This window comes from Phyllostomus hastatus, unplaced genomic scaffold (genome assembly GCF_019186645.2).
Source record: "Phyllostomus hastatus isolate PE091 unplaced genomic scaffold, TTU_PhHast_1.1 phas_contig_36, whole genome shotgun sequence".
Lineage (NCBI taxonomy): Eukaryota > Metazoa > Chordata > Mammalia > Chiroptera > Phyllostomidae > Phyllostomus > Phyllostomus hastatus.
Window position 1 is genome coordinate 3199281 of NW_025333862.1, and position 22945 is coordinate 3222225.

A 22945-nucleotide genomic window follows, 5' to 3' on the forward strand; every position below is an offset into this window, starting at 1 on the left:
GGGAATTTCAGGGGAAAAGGGGAAGGGTTTACAGGAAGAAGTATAAAGGGCACATGGATAAAAACTAGGAGTGTGTGGAAATTGGAGGGAGGAGGGGAAGGCTGGGTGGGTGGGTTGGAATGAGAGTAAAAGATAGAAAATTGTACTGCAACAACAATTAAAATAAAAAAATATTTTTTTAAAAAAGAATATGTCACTGTTTTAAAAAGATGACTTTTAGGTCTTCTTGTGGATCAGTGGTCCATTGTTCTCTCAGTGCTCTCTTTACTCTGGTGTGATGAGTTGAAGGTTTTATTCTCACCAATTTTACTATGGTTGGGGTGGTGAGGAGTACATTCCAAGGTCCAGTCTTTTCTTCTACTTGGCTTTCTAGGAATCTTGTCTTCTAAGTCTTGAATAGCACCTTGTCTGTAGGCTCAAAGGAATGTAACAAACCTGTGGAGGAGAGATCTGTAATACAGCCAAGGTCATTAATCACAACTAAAGTCTGACTTAAATGTTGTACATAGTTCTTTACCTTCACTTCTTTTTAAAAATCTTTTAAAAGTATATTTTATTGATTTTGCTATTCCAGTTGTCTCATTTTTTTCTCCCCTTTGTCCCCCTCCCTGTAGTATTCTCCTCCACCTTAGTTCATGTCCATGGGTCATACGTATAAGTTCTTTGGCTTCTACATTTCCTATACTATTCTTAACCTCCTCCTGTCTATTTTGTACCTACCAATTATGCTTCTTATTCCCTGTACTTTTCCCCCTATTCTCCCCTTCCACCTCCCCGCTAATAACCCTCCATGTGATCTCCACTTCTGTGATTTTGTTCCTGTTCTAGTTGTTTGCTTAGTTTGTTTTTGTTTTTTAGGTTCAGTGGTTGATAGTTGTGAGTTTGTTGTTACTTTACTGTTGATAGTTTTGATCTTCTTCCTTTTCTTGGATAAGTTTCTTTAACATTTTATATAATAAGGGCTTGGTGATGATGAACTCTTTTAATTTTATCTTATCAGGGAAGAACTTTATCTGCCTTTCCATTCTAAATGATAGCTTTTCTGGATAGAGTAATCTTGGATGTAGGTCCTTGCCGTTCATGACTGTGAATACTTCTTTCCAGTTCCTCCTTGTCCCTTTCCAGTCCCTACAAGGTTTCTTGTGAGAAATTAGCTGATAGTCTTATGGGAATTCCTTTGTAGATAACTCCCCTTTTCTCTTGCTGCTTTTAATGTTCTCTCCTTATCTTTAACCTTGGGCACTGTAATTATGTTGTGTCTTGGTGTGTTCCTCCTTGGGTCCAACTTCTTTGGGACTGTCTGAGGTTCTTGGACTTGCACATCTATTTCCTTTGCCAGATTGTGGAAGTTTTCCTTCATTATTTTTTCAGATAAGTTTTCAATTTCTGGCTCTTCCTCTTCTCCTTCTGGCACCCCTATGATTCATGCGTTGGAATGTATAAATTTGTCCCAGAAGTTCCTAAGCTTCACCTCATTTTTTTTAACTCTTATTTCTTCATTCTATTCTGCTTGAGTGTTTATTTCTTTCTTCTGTTCCAAAACATTGATATGAGTCCTACTTTCCTTCCCTTCACTGTTGGTTCCCTGTATATTTCCTTTATTTCACTTTTCATAGCCTTCACTTCTTTCTTTATTTTGCATCTGTAATCCGTCATTTCTGTGAGCATCCTGATACCAGTGTTTTGAACACTGCATCTGATAGGTTGACTGTCTCCTCATCACTTAGTTGATTTTCTGGAGTTTTGATCTGTTCTTTCATTTGGGCCATATTTCTTTGTCTCAGTGCACCTATTACATTGTAAGGGTCTGAGCTTTAGGTATTCACCAGGGTGGGGAAAGCCACTTCACTGTGTTGTGGTACTGTTTGCAAGGGAGGGGCCAGAGAGGGAACAATGCCACTTGCTCAGCTTTCACCCTACTTCCAGTCACTTGCCCCACTACCCACAATTGGGCTCTTCTAGAGCTGATTCTTCAGTGGGTGGGTTTGCATATTTCTAGGACCACTTAGATCCCTCCAACAGACTTTCCTGTGAGACTGGAAATTTTTCTCACTACCACAATCACCACAGGTTTTTACCACCAGAGGTTTTGAGGCTTTGTTTCCCCATGCTGGGACCCTGGGTTGCATGGTTTGCCTCCCTCCCCAGTTGTTCCTCCTGGTTTATCCACACACAAATGTGGGACTTCCCAGTCTGCTAGTTGCCACCTCACCTGCCTGTTCCACCAACTGCCACCTTGCTGTGCATCCCCTCCACCCTGTTTCCATGGCTCCACCCCTCCTACCAGTCTGAATGAGTTTCTTCTTTAACTCCTTGGTTGTCTGACATCCATACAGTTTGATTTTCTGACAACTCTGGTTTTTTTTTTTTTAATTCGTTGTCCTTTTGGTTGTGCAAGGAAGCAAAGTATATCTACCTATGACTCCATCTTGGCTGGAAGTCCCTACCTTCACTTCTTGATTTACATACTTAATCCCCACCCCAATCATAGCCTGAAATGGTCACTTCTACACGATTTCTTAAAGAATCAATTGAATCCCATTTCAAGGTGCCAACCTCATCCTGAGCAGGGCAAGAGGTAAATCTCAATCCCAATGGAGATGAGTTTCTTGACACAATTTGGGTATATTCTTCTTCAAGGTGTAATTCATCTTCTCTACCTTCCCAGAAGACTGAGGTCTCCATGCCATGTGGAGTCTCCACTAGATTCCTAAAAATTTACTAAACTTCTGTGTAATTTCTGAAACAAAAGCAGGTCCATTATTGCTCTGGATGCTGCTGGGTAGGATGAAGCAAGGAATTACTTCCTTCAGTAAGGCTTTTACTACCTCTGAGGCTTTCCCAGTTCTAGTAGTATAGGCTTCTATCCAACCTGAAAAGGTATCAACAAGACTAGCAACTATTTACACCTTTGGACCCTTGGCATCTGAACAGTCTATTTGCTAGCCCTCAAATGGGCACTGTCCTTGGTATTGTTTCCCTTCTTTCTTTTGATGGGCATCTATCTTGGAGTTGTTTTTCTGGCACACAACACACCAAGCAATAACTTTTGTATGGCTTTAGAAATTCCAGGACCTATGAACCATAGTTTAATATATATGGTTAATGAGTACCTTCCATAGTGAAGGGCCTCATGCTCCTCACAATACTTCATGACTGGTTCTACTAAATGTTGAGGAAGCAGTATAACTCCTTGTTTAGTCTTTCTCCATTTACTATTAGGACCTATTTCATCAAAACATCAGCTCAAATTGTGACAAGTCTAAAACAGGTCCCAAAGGCATTACAAATGTTCCTTCAGCAGCCTCTTTCACTGCTCCATCAGCCAGGTTGTTTCCTTTAGCCATTTCAGTGTCCTCTTTCTGATGCCCCAGGGCAGTACATAACTGCCACCTGTAAAGGTACCTGGACAGCTTGTAATAATTTTAAAATTTCTACTGCACACTTAATTTCCTTTTTATTGTAGGCTAATAGTCCTCTTTCCTTCCAGATTGAACCATGTGTATGCAAACTTAGGCGAGCATACACTGAGTTGGTATACACATTCACCCCTTTTTTGTGTGACAGTCCAGCGCCCTTGTCAATATAATTAGTTCAGTTTTCTGAGCAGAGGTTCCCAGCAGTAAGACCCTGGCCTCTACTATTCCTTCAAGATTTGCAAATGCATATTCAGCCTTTTGTTTCCTTGTCCATATAACTGCTTCCATATGCATATAGAGTCCAGTCTGCCTCTTCTAGAGGGTAGTCCTGTAAATCAATTCTTCTAGAATAAACTTCATCAATAGTCATGTAGTAGCACAGCTGAGTCCACCTCCAGAAGAAGAGAGGCAGAATTTAACTTACAATTTTAAGAAAGGTGTTGGGATTGTCCAGAAGAATTGCTTGATATCAGCCCCTTCTTCCAACAGTGAGCCATAAATTTCCTTTTTGCTCCATCAGGTTCAACACTTGGTGAGGTGCATAAATAGTGATATGCTATGCCAAGGAAAAGTTCACAGCTTCCTGTAAAAGCTCACCCCTGGACAGTGTGATCTAGTTTCCTTGACTAGATCATGTGATGGGTTGCAGAATGTCACTAAGCACTCGGGTGAGGACTCCTAGGGCAAGGACCTGCCTTTCATGAACCTATAACTGAAAGGGCTTTAGTAGGTTTGGAAGCCCCAAGGCCAGTGCAGAAGCCAGGTGTGCCATCAGGGACCCAAAGGCCTGAGCATACCCTTTCATCCACTCTAAAGGGTTATATTCTGGTCCCCTCAGAGCTTCATAGAGTGGTTTAGCAATGAGCCCAAAGTTTGGAATCCCAAAGTGACAATAGCTTGCTATACCCAGGAATCCTCTTAACTGTTTCCTGGTATTGGGAACTCTTATCCCAAGTATAGTTTCTTTCTGTTTCCAAATAAGACTCCTTTTGCCATGTTCAAGACACCTTACTGCTTGTTGTCTGGGCCTTCTGTGCTGATACTTTATGGCCACAAGTTGCCAGGTGATTCAAGGTAGCTATAGTATTAGCTAAACATTGTTAAAATTATGTCCCAGTAATTAAGAGGTAATCTACATATTGTAACAGCATATCTCCTTCTAGTCTCAGATTCTCAAAGTCCTGGATCAGTGTCTCCCCAAAAATCGTAGAATTCTTGATCCCTTGTGGTGAGACTTTCCAGCAGTACTGAATTTTGACCTGAGATTCCAGGTCCCGCCATTCAAAAGCAAACAATGGTTAAAAATCTTGTACAACTGACTGCAACAACAATTAAAATAATTTTTTAAAAACTCTTGTACAACTGGAATGCCAAAAAAAAACATCTTTTAAGTCCAATAATGAATACCAGAGGCTGTTCCCAAATATACTGTTCACCAAAATATAAAGATTCAAGACAGTGGGGTGAATGTCCTGTGCAATGTTATTTAAATCTTAAATTGGCTCTTAAATCTTGTACAAATTGATATGCATTTGAGTGGGGTTTCTTAACAGGCAATATGGGTGTTTTTAATGGGGAGTATCAGGTCTGAAAAAGTCCATATTCCTGAAACTTCTGAATTATTGGACATACTCCTTCTGGGGCCTCTTTCCACAGGGATACTGCCTCTTATTGGGAGTCCCAGCCCCTGGTTTAAGATCCACTTTAACAGGGGAGGTTCATTAGCCCTCCCTGACTTTCCAGTAATCCACACAATAGGGTTTACCCCATTCTCAATTTCTTCTGACCAGGGTCATTTTTCTTCCTCCCATGTTTTCATAAGGAGCTGCCAAGCATATTTTGAAGGGACCTGTAGGTGGAGCTATTGTTCTGGAAAGAAAATGACCTCAGCAAGAAGTTTGACAGCAAGTCCCTTCCCATTAAAGGAATTGGACACTTGGGATCTTATAAAAGTTTTTGAGTAGAAACCATATCTCCCACAGTACATTCCAATGGTTTTAAGTAACACTGGCTTTCAGGGCTTCCAGAAATTTCATTTAGAGTTACAGCCTACCACGAGGACTCAGAGGTTTATTGACCATGGAATATGTCATTTTGGTATCAATTGAAAAGTCTACAATTTGTCCTCCCACTGTTAGTTTTATCTGAGATTCCTGGGGAGGGTGACTTTAATGGGTTGTTATAATAATTGAACCTCTGGGCCCCATCACTCATCTTCAGAACTAAGGCTTTTCCCAGCATAACTCTCAGATACTCAGACTGACCCCCTTTTCCCTCACATAGGACACTTATTTTCCCAGTGCCCCTTTCCTTCACAACACATGCATTGATCAGTGGCGACTGTTTTAGATGGCGGTTAGTGCCCCTTGCCCACTGATGGAACTACCCTGAAACCTGTTCCAAGAAAATAATGGCTTCTTGGGTTTTTTTTCTGTTCCCTGTCATTATGAACTTTGAAGGCAATGTCTACTAGTTGGGAAAGATTCATGCATATTCCTCCCTTTAACTTCTGAAATTTCTTTTTGATGTCAGGTGCACTTTGAGAGATAAAGGTCATATTCACCACTCTAATACTTTCAGGGGCTGGTGGATCCAATTCAGTATATTTTTTATAGACATGGTAGATTTTTTCAAGAAACTCAGAGGGGTCCTCTGTGAGCTTTTTTTGGACTGCCTGTACCATATTCAGACTTTTCTGCTTAAGGACTCCTTTCTTCAGTCCCTCAAATATGCACCTCTTTCAATGCTCTAAGAGAGGAATGCCATTCTTCTTAGGGTCCCATCTGGGCTCAGTTAAAAGCATTGACTTAGTAGGGCCAGGAGCCCCATCTGGATTTCTATCTGAAGAAATCAGAAACACTAATTTGAAAGAATATATGCACCCTTATGTTCATTGTAGCATTATTTACAATCACCAAGATTTGTAAACAGTCCAAATGCCCATCAGTAGAGGAGTGGACTTAACAGCTATGGTATGTTTACACAATGGAATAGTACTCATCCATAAAAAAGAAGAAAATGTTATTCTTTGCAACAGTATGGATGGAACTGGAGAACATTATGCTAAGTGAAATAAGCCAATCAGATAAAGACAAATATCAAATGATTTCACTCCTATATGGAATCTAATGAACAAACTGAACTGACAAGCAAAATAGAGACAGACTCATAGAGAGCAGGCTGACTGCTCTGGGAAGTGGTTGGGAAGTGGAGGAATTGAGCAAAAAACAGACAAAGAACTCATGGACACAGACAACCATGATTGCAGGGATGGGGTTTGGGGGTGGGGGTAGAAAAGAATATAGGCAGATCAATGGTAATGGGAAAATACAATAATAAACAAATACATATTTATAAAATGAAAGAAGAAGATTAGATATGATTCATTCTTACTTGCTAATCTCATGACCCCTCCTACTTAAACCCTCAGTTTGGAAAGAAACCTGAGTGGTATGTGAGAGAAGTGGTTTCATTTTAACAGCTGACCTCAAGAGAACGATATGCCTGTTTCCCCAGTTCATTTTATCTTCATCTTTCTACTCTACCAGCTCACAGGTGAGTCCAGCCAGATCTTCCTGCTCTCTTGACTGCCTTCCTTATATGAGGATCCTGGGTCCACTCTGGAGCTCTGGCTCAACTCAGCAGGTTCTGCTTCTTTATTTAATGTTTCTTTTTACATCCTATTATTACTGTGCAGGGAACAGACTGGAGCATGTCTGCCTCAGGCCAGACTGTACCTGTAGTATGTGGGTTCTTGACTGTAGAAGAAAGATTTCACAGCATGAGTACAGGTGACTTTGGTAGTACTGAGGACAGTGAAACAAAGGAAGAACTTATGGTAGAAGAAGTAACAGGAGAGAGCTTAGGTAATGCTCTGCTTTGGCTCCCTAGAAATATTATACAAAAGGAATAAGCCAAGATGGGGCTTCTCTTATGTCACTAAGAAGTAAAGGTCCCAGTGACAGAAGTGAGCCAAGGCAGAGCTGCTTCTAGCTCACTGGGAAGTCTGAAAAAAAAAAGGGGGCCTTGGAGATAGGACCAGAGGGTAAGTCCAGGGCAAGCTGTCTTCCCACTGCTCCTTCCCCTTAGAATTTCAGAGGAAGTAAAAAGTTCATGCCTGGGCAAGGGGCATAGGCATGCTCTAGAGTGAGCCCACACCCAATCTTTGTCTTGAGGGTTTTTATCCCTCTTATGCAGGTAAGAATCTTAAGGAAGGGTTACAGCAGTACATTTATCAGCTTTCCAGGTGTGTTTTTAATATGCTGATGCATCAAAAATGAGCATATGGGGGGGTTATTCTTTGGTCTGCTTTACTGTTTTCTTTTCTTGGGTCTGTCTGACTTTTAATGGGGTTTTTGTTATTTGTTCCCTTGACTTCATATGTCCTAAGGTTTGGCTGACACAAATGGCATTAAATGGGTTTCTGTTCTCTAGCTTCCAGACTAGGGAGATTTAAGCTGTGTGTTCTCTGCTTAGGGAGGAGAAATATAAACCATTGCTCTCAAGTGTCTTTGGCTGGAGGAGATAAGATCTTGCAATTCATGAGCTGGCTGTAAATTGGGCAAACTGTTTGGCCTTATTTTATTTCCTTGCCTCAGTTTCCCTATTACAGTTACTCAGGAATTCCTAGCTTTTTACTATCCTGTCACACCATAATTTCTGAATCACTGAGAGCCAAAAGAGACTGAAGAAAGAAGAGAAGGAATGACTTTGGAGACCAACTCCCTTTCTGACTGTTCTAGAGAAAAAAGGGCTGGAAAAAGTGGTGTATGACCTATGTCCTAATTACAATTTCTGCCACAAATTAGATAAAAAATATAATCTTTCCTGGACCCTAGCCTCCCTCCCTTTGAGGACACCTTTAAAAAAAATGATATCATGCAGGTGTATGTTTATTTTTTTTTCACAAATGTACATTTAAAATATTTTCTTTAAATGCATTTATAAGATATCTAAGTATTTTATACTTAGAAATATATTTTAAATGATTATTCAAAAACAATTATATTGGTGAAAAGAAATGTTTGCATTTTTATCTCTTAACCCAAGCAATTTAATCAGCCTCTATGTAGAAAGCCAACTCATATTGTAGGTACTTTATGATTAGTGTCCTGAAGGACTGGAGACTTCTTCCACCTGTTACAGGAACTCTATCTAATCTTTGGACATTTTACTAACCTGAAGGATCTCAGAACAAACCAGGAGCTCCAGAAATCAGGAATATATTTCCAGTCATCAAACTCCTAGAGTACTTCCATGAGGTCTCCCTTTGAGGACCTGGCATAGCTAATTTGTTTATATGTGCCCCAAGCCTGCCTATAGTGATCTGCTCAAAATCACACAGTCAGTCAGCACTCCCAGTTTTTATTACCACATCACCTGGCCTGACCAAATGTTCAGCATCAGATTCTCACTGTCCTTTAGTTCGTTAAAAGTTTGTATTTTTAGGAAGCACCTGGTTCTAAGTAGTTGGTCCTAAAATAGGCTCTCATTCTGTAAGCCATTTCCCTGAACGGAAGTGGTAATTAAAGTGCAACTTGGGGAAGCTGAGGTGGGGGAGGACATAGCAGGTACACACCCAAAACCTGAACTGTGGGCATCAGGGCACAAGTGTGTGTTGTGCTCCAGAAGGCTATGGGCAGCCTGTGTGGTACACTTCCCGTAGCGGAAAGGCATGCAGGATTGTCATAGAGCCTCCAGTGGGCAGGACAGTGGGAACAGTGCTGGCCCTAGACAAGGACTCCTGGGTTTGACTTAGTAGCTATATTCTGTTTCCATTCTGAACTCAGCCTCTGAACCTTGGTCTTCACAAGTATATAATGGAAAACAAAACTGAACTTGAAGTATTGTGGTGTTTTAAATAAAATATCAAAGACAAAACAATGATAATAATAATCATTATTTGTTAAGTTCCTCTTATTTCTAAGGCATTTTCTATACAATCTTCTCACAAATTTATAAGATAGGTATTATTATCCCTGATTTATAGATGAGAAAACTTAGGCTTAGAGAAGTCAAAGTATCCTGGGCAAAGTTACACAGCTAATAAGAGGGAGATCAGAAACTGAATTTCCAAAGCTGGTTGCTCTTTTTATCACACCAACCTGCCTAACACTGTAGCTAACACCAGGGAAGTGCTCCATAAATGCATATTCAACCTGACTCTTCCCAAGAGAGCTTGTTGTGATTCCTTCTCCACCCTCCTCCCAGGTATGTGAGTCCAAAGTAGGGACTAGAAATGCCCAAGAAGAGCAAGTAACTCTGTTTCCAGAATGTGAATGCACCAACAGGGACCCATGCTGGCCAAGTTAAGAGGAGCTAAGGATCAGCTCTGTGGCCTCAGTATGCTCATCTGGAAAATGGGTACAATAACCTGCCCCCCAAAGATATTGTGATGATTAAGTGATACAGGAGTGCTGGTAAGACAAGTAAAAAAAGAAAACAAAAAAAGCAGGTAAGGGGGAATCAGGAAAGTGTTGGAAAGGACCAGAAGAGACAAGAAAGAGGAGACAGGAGATGAGCAAGGGTCAGAGCAGTAGTAGCTTGAATGTGAACATTGTGTGCTAGGGTGGGAGGAGTGGTAAACTTGTAGGGTGAACTGGGAGGTTTGTAAGCCTCTTTTTCATGTACAGACAATTCCTGATTTTTGATGTCTCAACATGCTATTTTTCAACTTTATGATGGTGTGTATCAGTAGAAATTGAACTTCAAATTTTTAATATTGATTATTTCCCAGGGTAGCAATATGCAATAAAATGCTCTCTCATGATGCTGGGCAGTGACAGTCACCCACAGCTCCCAGTCAGGCACATGACCATGAAGGTCTAGAGCCTATACTCTACAGTGTACTGTGTTGCCAGTGTTTATTGGATTTTGAGTTTTACATTTTTGCATCTCATCGTGTCTACAAAATGCCTATTAGTGTCTCTTGCTTCTGGTGAGAAAAGGAGGAAAGCAATTACTCTTGAGATGAAATATTTGGAGATAAAACTCAAGATAATTGCCCAATTGTAGGCTACTGTTAGTGTTCTGAATACAATGTATGCAAGGCTAAGATCTGATGTTGGGTAAATTCGTGTATTAAGTGCATTTTTGACTTTACGATTTTTCAACTTATGATAGTTTTATCAGGCTAACCCCATTATAAGTGAAGGGTCATCTGTACATAGCACTGATTTACAATGCTCTTTACAGGGTACATTTGTTAAGAAGTTGGGTAAAGAGAGGTAGTTTCCAAATTTTTTTTTCTTTTTTAAGCAGTGTTTCCTCTTTCTGAAATGAAATCTCACACAGAAACAAACAAGTAAATGACTCTAGTGAAGGGAGCTGAAATCTCTCTGATGGAGGGGAAGTTCCATGGACTCTGGCCAATCATCCCTATCTCCATTCCCCAACTCCTACAGCTTCCTCTAAGCTCCTCAGCAGAAGCTGAGGGACTTAGGGACTGAGCAGAAACTGAGGGACTGCCACAGACCTCAAGGGTGGCAGAAGGCACTGCTTGGGAAGCCCTGCCTTAGGAGCCCTGATTCTTAATCTTGGTCTTCCACTGGCTTGAAATATGTCACTACAAAACCCTCAAAGCATCCGTCTCCTCATTTATAAAATGAGACTGAATTAAGTAGTCCCTAAGAGTCCTCCTAGCTCCATAATGCTCTAATCCTTGGTTTCCACGAGAAGGGTGCCATGACATGGTGGTGCATTCTGATGGAAGCACAGAGTACTGGGAGAGGTGCTCAGGGACTGGGCTGGCAAGAGGGAGGTTGGCTTTACACCTTCCCCTACTCTGAAGTCTTTCTCCTAAGTCAACATCCCTTGATTCTAGTGGTACTGATGATATCCCTTCCTCCTAATTTGGCTCCCTCCCTCTACTCAGCTTTTGAGCCTTAGAGAAAACAGGTTAAGGGGCAAAGGTAATAACTCAAAGTGAAGGGAAGTAGCAAAGTGGAGGAGCTGTTGTCCCTTTCTGTTATGGAGGACATCTTAAAGCTGACTTCCATGACACCATAAATATCTGGATCTTGGCTAGAGAGGAAGGCAAATTATCTCCTGCCCCAGCTCCCTTAATTTCCAAAGGCAGGTTGGCAGGGAATATTTGCTGAATATTCCCTGCGTGGTGTGAGTGACTGGTCTACAGGCATTAGATTCCGAACCACTTTCTGGGAAGCTTACCTTGCCAAGAAGCCACCCAAGGAAGTTTTGGGAAATCTCTGCTTCTCATTTTTAGCCATCCTTGTGAAAATGAAACAAATAATGGGAAGCTTTCTCAAGGTCTGCTCCTCATAACACTACTCTCTGCTTTCCCTCCTGCCTCCTACCATGTCACAGACTGCTCTGTACTTCTCAAAATGCTTTCAGATCAGTATTCACCCTTCATCTTCCTCTAAGTCCTGGCAAACAAAGGTTATTTTTTTCTCCTATGAGAGTTGAGCACGCTGAAACTCAAAGTGTTAAGGGGTGAGGCAATAGTGGAAGGAACACAGGCCTCTGAGACAGAGGAACTAATCAGCTTCTCACCCCACTTCTGCTATTTTCCAGTTTGGGAACTTGGGAAAATCACTTAGTATCCTGGAGCCCCAGTGTCCTCATCTATAAAGTGGAGCTTCACCGCTATCTCACATAACTGCTTTGAGAATCAAGAAAGATTATACCCATTAAACTAGTTTACAAACTACAGTGTGACATCAAGTGTTTGTCGGTGTAGTTATTATTGTGAATGAGTCAGAATGAAACCCAGCTTTCCTGAATACCAGTTAGGCCAGAGCTCTGAATCATTTACACTATTCCATGCATCCTGGGAGGAGAAGCTGTCTCCACCCCTCCTTGGGTGGGACCCCAGGTCCCATCACCAGGTGATCTGGAACAAAATGGCTATAGACATTGGCTAATTCATAGCAAAATTGTATGTCCAATTACTACTCATGGGAATATCTCCTTCTGAAGAATTTAAAGTAAAAAATAAACTACTGGTGGATTGTCACAAGGTGCATGTGTGAAACAGTTGGAGACTTCCTCAAGGAAGGGCTTTGACCTAGGCTTCATGGGTCTTGAATGAAGTTAGATAAGCAGAGAGAATGATAAAGCACAAAACAAAAGTTTGTGAGGTAGATAGTAAATGAGACCAGGTGAGGAGAGAGGAGTGGCTGCTTCCCTGGTGGTAGGAAATGGGTGGCTGTTCTGGGGTTCATATCTTCCCACAGGCTCATATAGTCATCCTGGTCTTAGAGCAAAAGTCCTGGGATTCTCTTATACACAATCAACCCAGGTCATATGATACCCCTGAATTAATTACCATTCCAGAGAAAGGCTACCACTACCTGTGCTGGGTGCCCATCATTTGTGCCCAAACCAACTGGACACGACAAAATGAGGAATGGGTTAAATGGACGCCACTCACTGTATTGATCTAGGTGGGAGGGTAGATGAGTCTCATGGGACCAAATCATCCCTGGTTTTGTAGGTAGGCATTAGTAGTCACTTGTTTCCCAGAGTCAGCTCATCCCACAGGTCATGTTAAGTATGCCCATTGTACTTTCCCCAAGTACCTGGTACTCCCCCTTTTATAACACATGTAGTTATTTATTTGATGACAATCTCCCAATCCCATGAATGCAAGGATCTTGACTAGCTTGCCCCCAGTTATATCCTCAGCTCCAAAACAGTGCCTGGAACAAATATGGAACCAAATAAATTATTATGAAAGGAAGGAAGGACCTAATGAGAAAAACATGACCTACTCAGACATAATAAAACTCTAGAAAGTCACAGCTTTAGGCAGAGAAGCCAACACAGAAAGGGGAAATGCAGTTCAGCCTTGGGCAGCTGAGAAGAGAAGTCTCTTGTTTCTGCATCCCTTTTCACAGTCAACTGGAAAGAAAAAACAAAACATGTTGGAACTCACCAACCCTGTCCCTATCTTCTGAACTCACATTTAGGAGCTGGCATGGAGCTACTTTTTTCTTTCATGACATGCTTCCCACCCTGGCAATTTGCACTATCACTCTCCAGTTTCACTCTAACAAAAAATTATAAATTTGAAGACATGTCTTTATGTCACCACACAGTTCACATTTTTTTTTACTTTTACCCTGAGGATGTAGCACCACATGTGTGAGGTGAAAAAGAATGACTGTTCAGAGCTTAAATGTGTGCACACATGCTAAAGCACCAAAGCCACATCCTGGAAGTTGTGTCACCTTCCTGACTTGAATATCTCCCCCAAACCTTATGTGTAGACAAAATTACTCAGTTGCCCTAAATCCAAGTGTTACACCTACTTGAAGGCAAATGATATCCAATCTTTACTTGACTGCAAACTACAGGGTCCAGCAAAAGTAATGCCTGCTTGAGTGTGGTTGATAGGGTACGTGAATATCTCCCATGAGATGGACGGCAATTTGAACATTTTACCTAAAATGTCATATGGTGTGTTTGAGTGGGATGTTATTATGTGACAGAATCCCATGCATATGATTTTGTAATAAAAGGGGGGGTGCATTATTTGTGTCGGACCCTGTATTAACTCCTTCCATCTCTGTTGTTAAAGTGAAAGAATACATGCATTAACTGATCCATCAAAGGTTAAAAAAATTGATTTCATTTGTAACATTTACTGGGACTACTTTGATACCCCTTGGGATGGTCAACGAGCAACTGAAAAACCATCCTACCTTAGTGTTAAGAAAGCAGGGAGAATGGTTTTTTTTGAAGAATCATATTCCTTAACAGAATGACTTCATAAGGGCCTGAGGGACTCAAAAAATATATTCACTGACTGAAAAATTATGAGCATAATATTTGATCACAAGAATCAGCTTTGAAAACAGTACTTTTGAAAATAAATTTAAAAATGAAGTTGGCCAAGATCAAGAACCTGTAATCAAGGGACTAGGTGAACATTTGGCAACATAAGATTCTCTTACTCTGGAGTACTGGGAGAGCAGCTTATGCTTGAAGGAAGGTCACCAAAGGACATAAAAGGGAAATTGGGTTTCTCAAGTCCTCTATGTCATAAAATAGAAAAATAAATTATCCCCAAATTTCTAAGCTATCATTAGCATGAGGAACTTATAACTTACCTCCCAATATTCTGTGCTGTGTTTGGAAACCACTACCCCATATCAGACAAGCTGCTCCTGCATCTAAATTAGCTCTTCCAGGAACAATGGGGATAGGAAGATGGTGCCTTAAGTGGTGCTTGGACAGTAAACTCACAGTTGTTCTCCTGCAGGAATTTGTCAAGGATGGAGCTGGTTCCTGTGGTCTACCTCAGAGCTTCATCTTTTCAGCCAGAGGTCTCTGGGAGTAGGGTGGATTCGTGAGGGCATCACCCCTTTCAAGAAAGAATTCTGGCCTCAATGCTTTTAAGGGAGTGAGGTTCCAAAGGGATTCCCAGGGAATGTTTGGGTTGGACTATGAGGGTTTCTTGGAACCTTCCTAGAACCCAAAGTGGGTGAGTAACTGGTGGAAAGGGTAGGGACTCACATTTATTTTATGATTCTGTGTCTGCAGGGTCAGCAGCCTCTAGAGCCCTGAAGGAGCTGGTTGGTGCCCTTGGTGGGTCTGTGACTTTCCCTCTGACACACTCAATAAATTCGATTGACAGCATTGTCTGGACTTTTAACACAACTACTCTTATCACCATACAGCCAAAAACAGCAAACAATCAAGATACTGTCATAGTAACTCAAAATCATAACAAGAAAAGGGTGGAGTTCCCACATGGAAACTACTCCCTGAAGCTCAGCAAACTGAATAAGAATGACTCAGGTGCCTATCATGTACAGATATACAGTTCATCCCTCCAGCATCCCTTCACCCAGAATTATGAGCTGCGTGTCTATGGTGAGTAGAACCAGTTCCAAAAGTGAATGACTGCCTTGGTAAAGTAGTAAACTCCTTGATATTGGAGATGTTTAAGCAAAAGCAGGATAAACACTTGGCAAGAATGTGAAAGAAAGAACTCCTACATGAATGAAGTAGAGTTGCTGACCCCTGAGATCCCTTCCTACTCCAAGATTCTGTAAGAGGTAGTGTGGTACAACAGATGGGTGGAATAAGTGGAAATCACACAAGTCTAATGTTGGCTTCTTATTTACTAGCTGCATGGTCTTAGCCAAGTTACTTAGCATCTTTGAAACTCGGTTCCCATGTCCATAAAAGGGAAGAAAGTGATACCTATTTTAGAAAAATGATCAGGTATAAACATCAATCACACTTCTTCCCCTACAGTCTCTAATCAATTGAGAAATAGACACAAGATTGGAAGGAAGATAAAAAATAGCTTTGTTTTTTCTCTTAAAGCAAGCTAGGAGAAATATTTTACCCTAAGTCTAGAGCTTGGAGCCCATTCATGGAAGATGAATTTATAAAACAATTATTCAGCCAGCTACAAGAATAGCTGCCTCACTCACTGAGATGTAATATCACAGATACCAGGAGATGGGCCTCCAAGTTTGCTTGTAAGAGGTAGGTCATTCGCATTGATCCAGGTGTTGTGTGTGTGTGTGTGTGTGTGTGTGTGTGTGTGTGTGTGTGTTTGAAGGGAACAGAAGACATGCATTCTACAGAAAAACTAACTAGCTGGGAGCTGAGGGGGAGGAAAACCACATTTAGTAGCAATATTATCAGTTCAAACCCACAAATAGAGAAATGTAGATGATAGATGTCAACCTCTTATCATCTTAGCAATGAACCAATTGCTCATCTTTGGAGGGAGTGGAATAAACACCAAGTAGGGAGGGAGACCAAAAGTGTTATTCCACCAGAAGAGTAAAGTGAGTCTCTTCAAGGTAGCCTAAGGACAGGGAAATAGGGAGCCTGTGAAAAAGATAACATTAGCTAACATCTAACATACATTTAACACAGTTCCGGCCATATGGCTGTGCTTAGTAAATGGGAGCTGCATTCTTGTTAGGTTGCTATTATTTCTATTACTATTGTTGTTGTTGTTGCTATACAGCTGTAGAAAAGCAGACCTAGGTAGTTCTCTTTCCTAGATAAGAATGAGAATTCTGCTCTGAATTGCTGCTTCCTCTCTACTCTGTAGCACCTCGAAGAGATTCAGGTCCAGGGTTATAAGAATAATTCAGGAAAAGGAGAGCTATAGGCATAGTTTCCACCCTTGGTTATCCATTCTCCTTTACAGAGCACCTATCAAAACCCAAAATTACCATGGGTCTGCAGAACAATAAGAATGGCACCTGCATGACCAATCTGACATGTTCCATGGAACAAGGAGGAGAGGATGTAACTTACAGCTGGAAGTCCTTGGGGCAGACAACCAATGAGTCCCATCATGGTTCCATCCTCCCCATATCCTGGAGGCTGGGGGAAAAGGATGTGACCTTCGTCTGCATGGCCAGGAACCCTATTAGCAGCAACTCTTCAAACCCCATCTTCGCCCGGAAGCTCTGTGAAGGTGACCATCTCTCCTCTTTCTCCAAAAACCTGTATTCTTGGGACCTATAACTTTTTTAGCTACTGGTTCCCATGGGAATGGGTCCTGTGTAAAAACAGAAGACCTCTGGGAAGTCACCAGACTGGGAGAAAAGTGGAAGTTGCTTCAAAAGTTGGGTCATTTTCCCTAGCTGACTGTTTTTCCTTCCCTGTGCCTCTATCCATTTTCTCTTTAAAGGTGTTGTTGGTGACCTATATTCCACCATGGCCCTGAAATTCTTGTGGATTTTCTTACTTCTCAGTGTCCTTGTACTGGTGACAATTATTTTCATTACATGGAGACAAAACAGAAAAGGTAGAGCATGTACCATTTTTGTCTTGCCCTCATTCATGCCTTTTCCACCTCATTTATTCAATAAACATATGCTAACTGTGTGCCAGACTTGGTGCTAGGCATAAGGATTCAGAAATGAAGGGGCCATAGTATCTGCCTCAAGGAGAACAACATCAGCCTGCACCCTCAGTTCTGGAGTAAAGAGAGTATTTGATTCCTTAACTAAGGCCAAGATCCTTCTAGTTCTCTCTCTAGCCCCCACCCCTTTCAGAGATTGGAGAGTAAAATAATGAGGGTAACTAGTTCATCCTGGGATTTTCCTGGGGTTAGCACTAAAAGTCTCATGCCCTGGAAAATCCTTTAGTTACAGGGACACCAGGATAATTGGTCACCCTAAGTAGGTTGTCAGATGGGGTAGAGGGTCAATGGGGATAGTGAGTGGAATGAAGGGCCAGCTCTGATTCTTTACCAACTTAGTTACAGAGTCCATTGAAGAGAAGAAAATGGACACTCATCAGGAAATTCCTAACTACTATCCCCCATCTGGAGAGACCTCAGAGTATGATACAATCTCTAACCTTAATGTGAGTCCATTTCCATCTTTCCTGGAGTTTTATCCTTCTATCTGAGGCCCTTCTTGTTTTACTTGAGATTTTCCCATGTATTTGGACAACATGAGAGATGAGGATGAATAGCCTTTGAAACCCAATGCACTTGTGTTTCCCTTGGGTCTTTACGGATTCTCTCTCATGCAGGAGTTGATGACCTGTTCAGATCCAACCAATAATGCTCACACTATGGCCTATGGAATCACCTTTTTCCTCCACAGTTCATAACAGCCACTCAGCAGGCCTGATCCCTTTAGCATATGGGGTCAGTAGATTGGATTTAGGGATGCCTTTTTCTATGAGGCAAATAAAAAAGCCATCAGGAAAGGACTCAAATGGCCCACAGTGGCTCTGGGCCCACACTCAGTTTCCCAAGTGTGTGTTATCAAGCTGAAGTAAATAAACACAAGGTTAATCCAAAGGAAACTCTGAAGAGAATAAAAATAAAGTTTAAAATTAGCCAAATAAACAGAGGCAATCTGGAGACATGAACTATGTAGACAACTTCAAAAGTTTCCCCAGGAATGATCATTGTAGTCCAGGCTGGAATAGCTTCTTAGAGGTCATAATGAGAGCACTTTTCTGCATAGGCCTACTTAGTTAAAAAAAAAAAGAAAAGAATATTTTAGAACCTCAAAATACCAGTTTTACTCCAGCCCTTGGTGTCTTTCAATCAGGTTGCACCTTCCTACTCTTACCAACAACTTTTCCAAGAGGATACACTACGTTTATTCTTCAAAGTTAGTGTCCAAGAGTGCCTTTTCTCCTGTAGGGAGAATGCTCTGTGCTCCACTCAGCCTGGCCTCTGTCCAAGTTGATCACTTTATGTTCATGCCCCACCTCCACCTCATTCAAGACACATTCCCAGACCACACAATTGGATATCCTGGATGTTCAGGAATATACTTCATTTTCCCAGGATATTTTTCTCTGGCCCAGAAGGAGCTTTTGTTATTGTTATTATTGTTATATTGTTTTGTTCAGTACCATCAGTCATCCTTAGTGATTTGTTCCAAAGGCTCTTTTGACTGATGGAAAAGTTTATTTGCAATATTAGCAATACTAGTTCAAATTATCCTTTAGTTACCTTAGAGGCTCATAGTTCATATGGCTTATATATTTTTAAATTTATTTAAACACAACACACTTTTAAAATAATGTAATTATTTCTTTATACAAGTTATTAATAATTATACTAACAATCATCTACAAGAGCACTTCCCACTACCCATTTCTGTTCCAAAATCCTCTAACTCTCTTGCCTTCTTTCCCCATCTTGCTTTCCTTTCTCTGGATTCTAGGCATCTATTTGGCCTTGTCTATGTGATTCAGGGGTATGATTTCTTTTTTTGTTTTTGTTTGTTTTTAATAGAAAACAATTCCAGAAGAAAATTCTGTAAATACAGTTTATTCTGTGGTACAATTACCCCAAAAGGTAAGAAATATTAGAGCTCAGTTTTATCTTAGTTGTTCCATCATTTTTTTGTAGTTCAAGCTTAGCTTATAGTGCCTTGGGCCCCAGGGACCTCATATTCCCTGGCTTGGAAATAAAAGGTCCCCAGGATGTCCCCAGTCATTTTGCTTAGAGAGAATAGAAGAGAATTGTGTTTTATGGGTCAAATGGGGGTAATGTGGAACAAATAGTGTAGGAGACAGTTTCTAGGTAGGAATAATAGGAAAATCAGCAGGATCCTGACTAAGGGGATGGATGGGGTAAAGGGCCACAGTTAGGCTGTGCCTGGGAGGGAGGTGCAGTTGTAAAGGAAACTCCAACCTGCTTCTGAGCCACACCAGTAAACTGGAAGCAGAAGAGATTTCCTTTTCTTTTTCACATTCTACGTATGTAACACTTAGTTTGCATACTCCCTAGAGTCTAACTACTAAGGTAGTAAGCCTTTAAAGCTTATTTCTTCATAGATCACACTTGGCAGAAGTAGTGATGCCTCCTATCTCCCCTCCCAACCAGATCAGAAAAGATGAGAATGGGTAAAGCAGTTTGCTAATAGAAAAGTCTGGTTCTGATGGATTATTAGAAGCAAATTTCAGTTCATTAAGCACTCAACAAGATAAATATGGGTTAATCTTATGGAATAGTTTCTCCAAAGTCAAAGTGGTTAAACAGTGGGAGCAAGCCCAATGGGAGGCTTGGGTTGAGTAATCATTGCAGTGAAGAGTATCTGGGGAGTCACTTGTGGGGGATCCAGAGCCCTGCCCCCTTTCACTACTCTGTGTTCTTGTGTCTTCTTAACAGATGGAGAAAACTCACTCACTGCCTGCATCGCCAGAAACACCAAGGCAATTTATCTATAAGAATGTCATCTAAATAGTAGTGTACTCCCTCTTATCTCACCCCAAAGAAAGTAGTCAAAAGAATTCACAGAACTGACAAGAAATATTGAGGAAGATTGAAGAACATTGACTTCCTTCCAGGATAACTGTTGTTTCTGCTCCACTGTTGAGAAATCTCCTCAAACTCAGAATATGTAACTATGTCTTCCTGGATATGTGATTGTTAATTTATCAGCCAATCTCAGGCAAGGAGCTTAGAAGTGTCTCTTTTGAAATGTCAGTGCAGTATCACACAAATGAATGATCGCTTCATCCCAGGGCTTGGAAGTCAGGAATATTCCAAGGGTCTGATTGTCAAGAGGGCAAGAATATCAAAACAAGCAGATGTTCTCAGCAGACATAACAGCCAGAAATAGATTTATTAATCAATTAATTTAGTATGTGCCTGACACTGTGCTGAGCTTACACAGATTTTGGCCAATCATGCTCTCTGCTCTTGTGAAATTTGTCCCTCGTGGACTATTGCTGTGGGCAGTCACAGCAGGCCTGACCACAGATTCCCAGCACCCAGGGAGTCAGGTGTGGATCCACAGGGCTTGGGGCTCAAAGCACAGAGAAGCCAGATGGAAGACTAGATTTGGAAACTCAGAAGTGTGCCTGACCCAAGGACGAGGACCACCGTTCCAGTTTCATTTATACTCTATGCTGCAAGTGAGAAGCCCATTTCAGTTGAGAAACTGAGCCTGGAGACACATTACAAATTCATTATTGGGGACTTAGAGTCAGGGTGTGGTCACTTGGAAACCTTTAAAGTTGATAAATTAATTCAACCAATATATATATTGAGAACCTCTGAGTCAGTCTGGCAAAGAAAGGTAGACATCAAAAGAAGGGTTTACTTTCTTTTGAATGAAATGAAAAGCCTGGGGTAAAGGAGTGTTGGTTTTGATGTGATCCTGGATACAAATCTTAAATGAAAATGTTGGGAAGAGATGTGATGTCCCAGGTCTGGGGGTATGAAATGTCAAATAACAGCCAAAAAATTTTGATTTGATGTCTTTCATACAAGGGAAAACTATCCATGGATTGGGGCAGTACTGTGCCTCACAAGCAGTGGAACACTCTTTTCAAGGAATTCTGGGCAAGAATGAGTTTTATAGAGCATTAGAAGAAGGGAAGAGAAAAAAAGGCAGGCTGACTAAGAAGTTGATGATTCCTCATCAGGCAGTGGGTCCAGTCTTCTAAGGTAAAGTGAGGTGGCTAGAGCTTAGTGGATTGTGATTGGTGTACATTCAATTTCCTTGACAGGCATTTCCTGTTATATTCAGGCCGACTTAGGTTTGCATTAAGTTTAGATTTGGGTTGGGCCACGGGAGCAATCTCCATTTTGTGGGTCTTGATATACCAGTTAACTTATCTGAAGTAAGGTGCAGAAATGTGTGTTAACACTTGTGAAAAGAGAAAATATCTGATAAAAAAAGACATTCGTATATAATACAGTCAAGGTAATGAATAATAGAGCTTTAAGAAAAAAAATAAGAAGAAAGGGACCAAAAGAACAGTCTGAAGCTGCTGATTTGAGAGGAAATGAATGTAAGAAGAGACAGTTCATTAATTCTAAGGAACCTGGAGGAGAGCTGGTCTGGCCTCCACATGGAGCTGTGCAGGTGTAGGAAAGAAAAATAATTTTCCCTCTAACCATCAGGTTCTTTGCTGAGACACCCCTGTAATAAAAAGACACATTAACAAGAGTAAAACAAACATGTTTAAATATGTGTACATGGAAGATAACCAGGAAAACTGAGTAACTCCTCAAAGTGGCCATCAGTTTAAATATCATCTACAGCTAAAGACAAAATAAGATGTTGGGGTTGGTGGGCAGTTATGGGAGGTTAACAGCAAAACTCAGTAACTCAGGGCAAGGTTGTTATGCAGATTTAAGTCATCTTCTTCTCCATCAATAGGAAGTTTATAAGGATTTATTCATCCTGCTCTTATTGGTCCAGAGAAGGAAGCCCCATAATGAATGGAGATCTTCCATATAAATGTTAATATCTCCTACAAAAGGGTAACTTATGCTCACTTTCAGGGCTTTTCTTTGTCTATTGTTTTTTTAAAGATTTTATTTATTTATTTTTTAGAGAGGGAAGGGAGGGAGAGAGAGAAACATCGATGTGCGGTTGCTGGGGGCCATGGCCTGCAGCCCAGGCATGTACCCTGACTGGGAATTGAACCTGGGACACTTTGGTTCGCAGCCCGCGCTCAATCCACTGAGCTACACCAGCCAGGGCTTGTCTACTGTTTTTTTAAAAATAATTAGTTCAAATAATTCTTATGCCAAAGTGGCATATTTTGGGGTGACACATTCTTTGCCTTGTCACATATGTGCTCTGCTTGAGGTACTGAATCTGAGGGAGTGTTATTCACATAATAAATATTATAATTGCCTGTATTTATTATTTAGAGAGGAAAATCAAGTTTCTTTTTAAAAGATAAAATCAAATGTCTTTAAAGAGGTGTGTTTTTTTTCTAATTCTCACAAAGGTAGCAGGGGTTGGGACATGCCTGTAATAGCACTTGGAGAATAATTTGCAGTGAAGCCAGCAGTGGAAGCCAGGGCTCTAAACTTGTTCAACACTGAGTATGTGTCCCACATTGATGCTATTAATGATGATATGGCACCATTGTTAAACTCTGATCCTTGAGTTTGGCTAGAAAATAATTCAGAATTCAAATATAAGCAAAAGTTTATTTAGAAAGTCTCAGAAATAGAAGTGAGCCAACTGGGCTGTGTGGACTCAGGAAACAAGCTACAGAGGCAAAGGAAAGGCTCTTGGTGCTTAGGAGAGAGAAAGCAAAGGTACACACCTTATGGAAAGAAAGGGGGGAAAGATGTGGGT

The 22945-nt window shown here is 41.0% G+C and overlaps 1 protein-coding gene across 2 annotated transcripts; it reads left to right on the forward strand.

Annotated features, from left to right (window-relative positions):
- Window positions 1-6854: 6854 nt before the first annotated feature.
- On the forward strand, window positions 6855-22244 carry SLAMF7 (SLAM family member 7). Of its 2 annotated transcripts, XM_045841451.1 has the most exons (7): window positions 6855-6974; window positions 14928-15260; window positions 16564-16836; window positions 17053-17169; window positions 17626-17732; window positions 19129-19191; window positions 20008-22244. In XM_045841451.1, the coding sequence occupies exons 1-7, from the start codon at window positions 6920-6922 to the stop codon at window positions 20077-20079; spliced, it is 1020 nt and encodes a 339-aa protein (XP_045697407.1). In that variant the 5' UTR covers window positions 6855-6919; the 3' UTR covers window positions 20080-22244. The 2 variants fall into 2 exon arrangements, with proteins under 2 accessions (XP_045697407.1, XP_045697408.1); XM_045841452.1 differs by lacking the exon at window positions 17626-17732.
- Window positions 22245-22945: the final 701 nt, after the last annotated feature.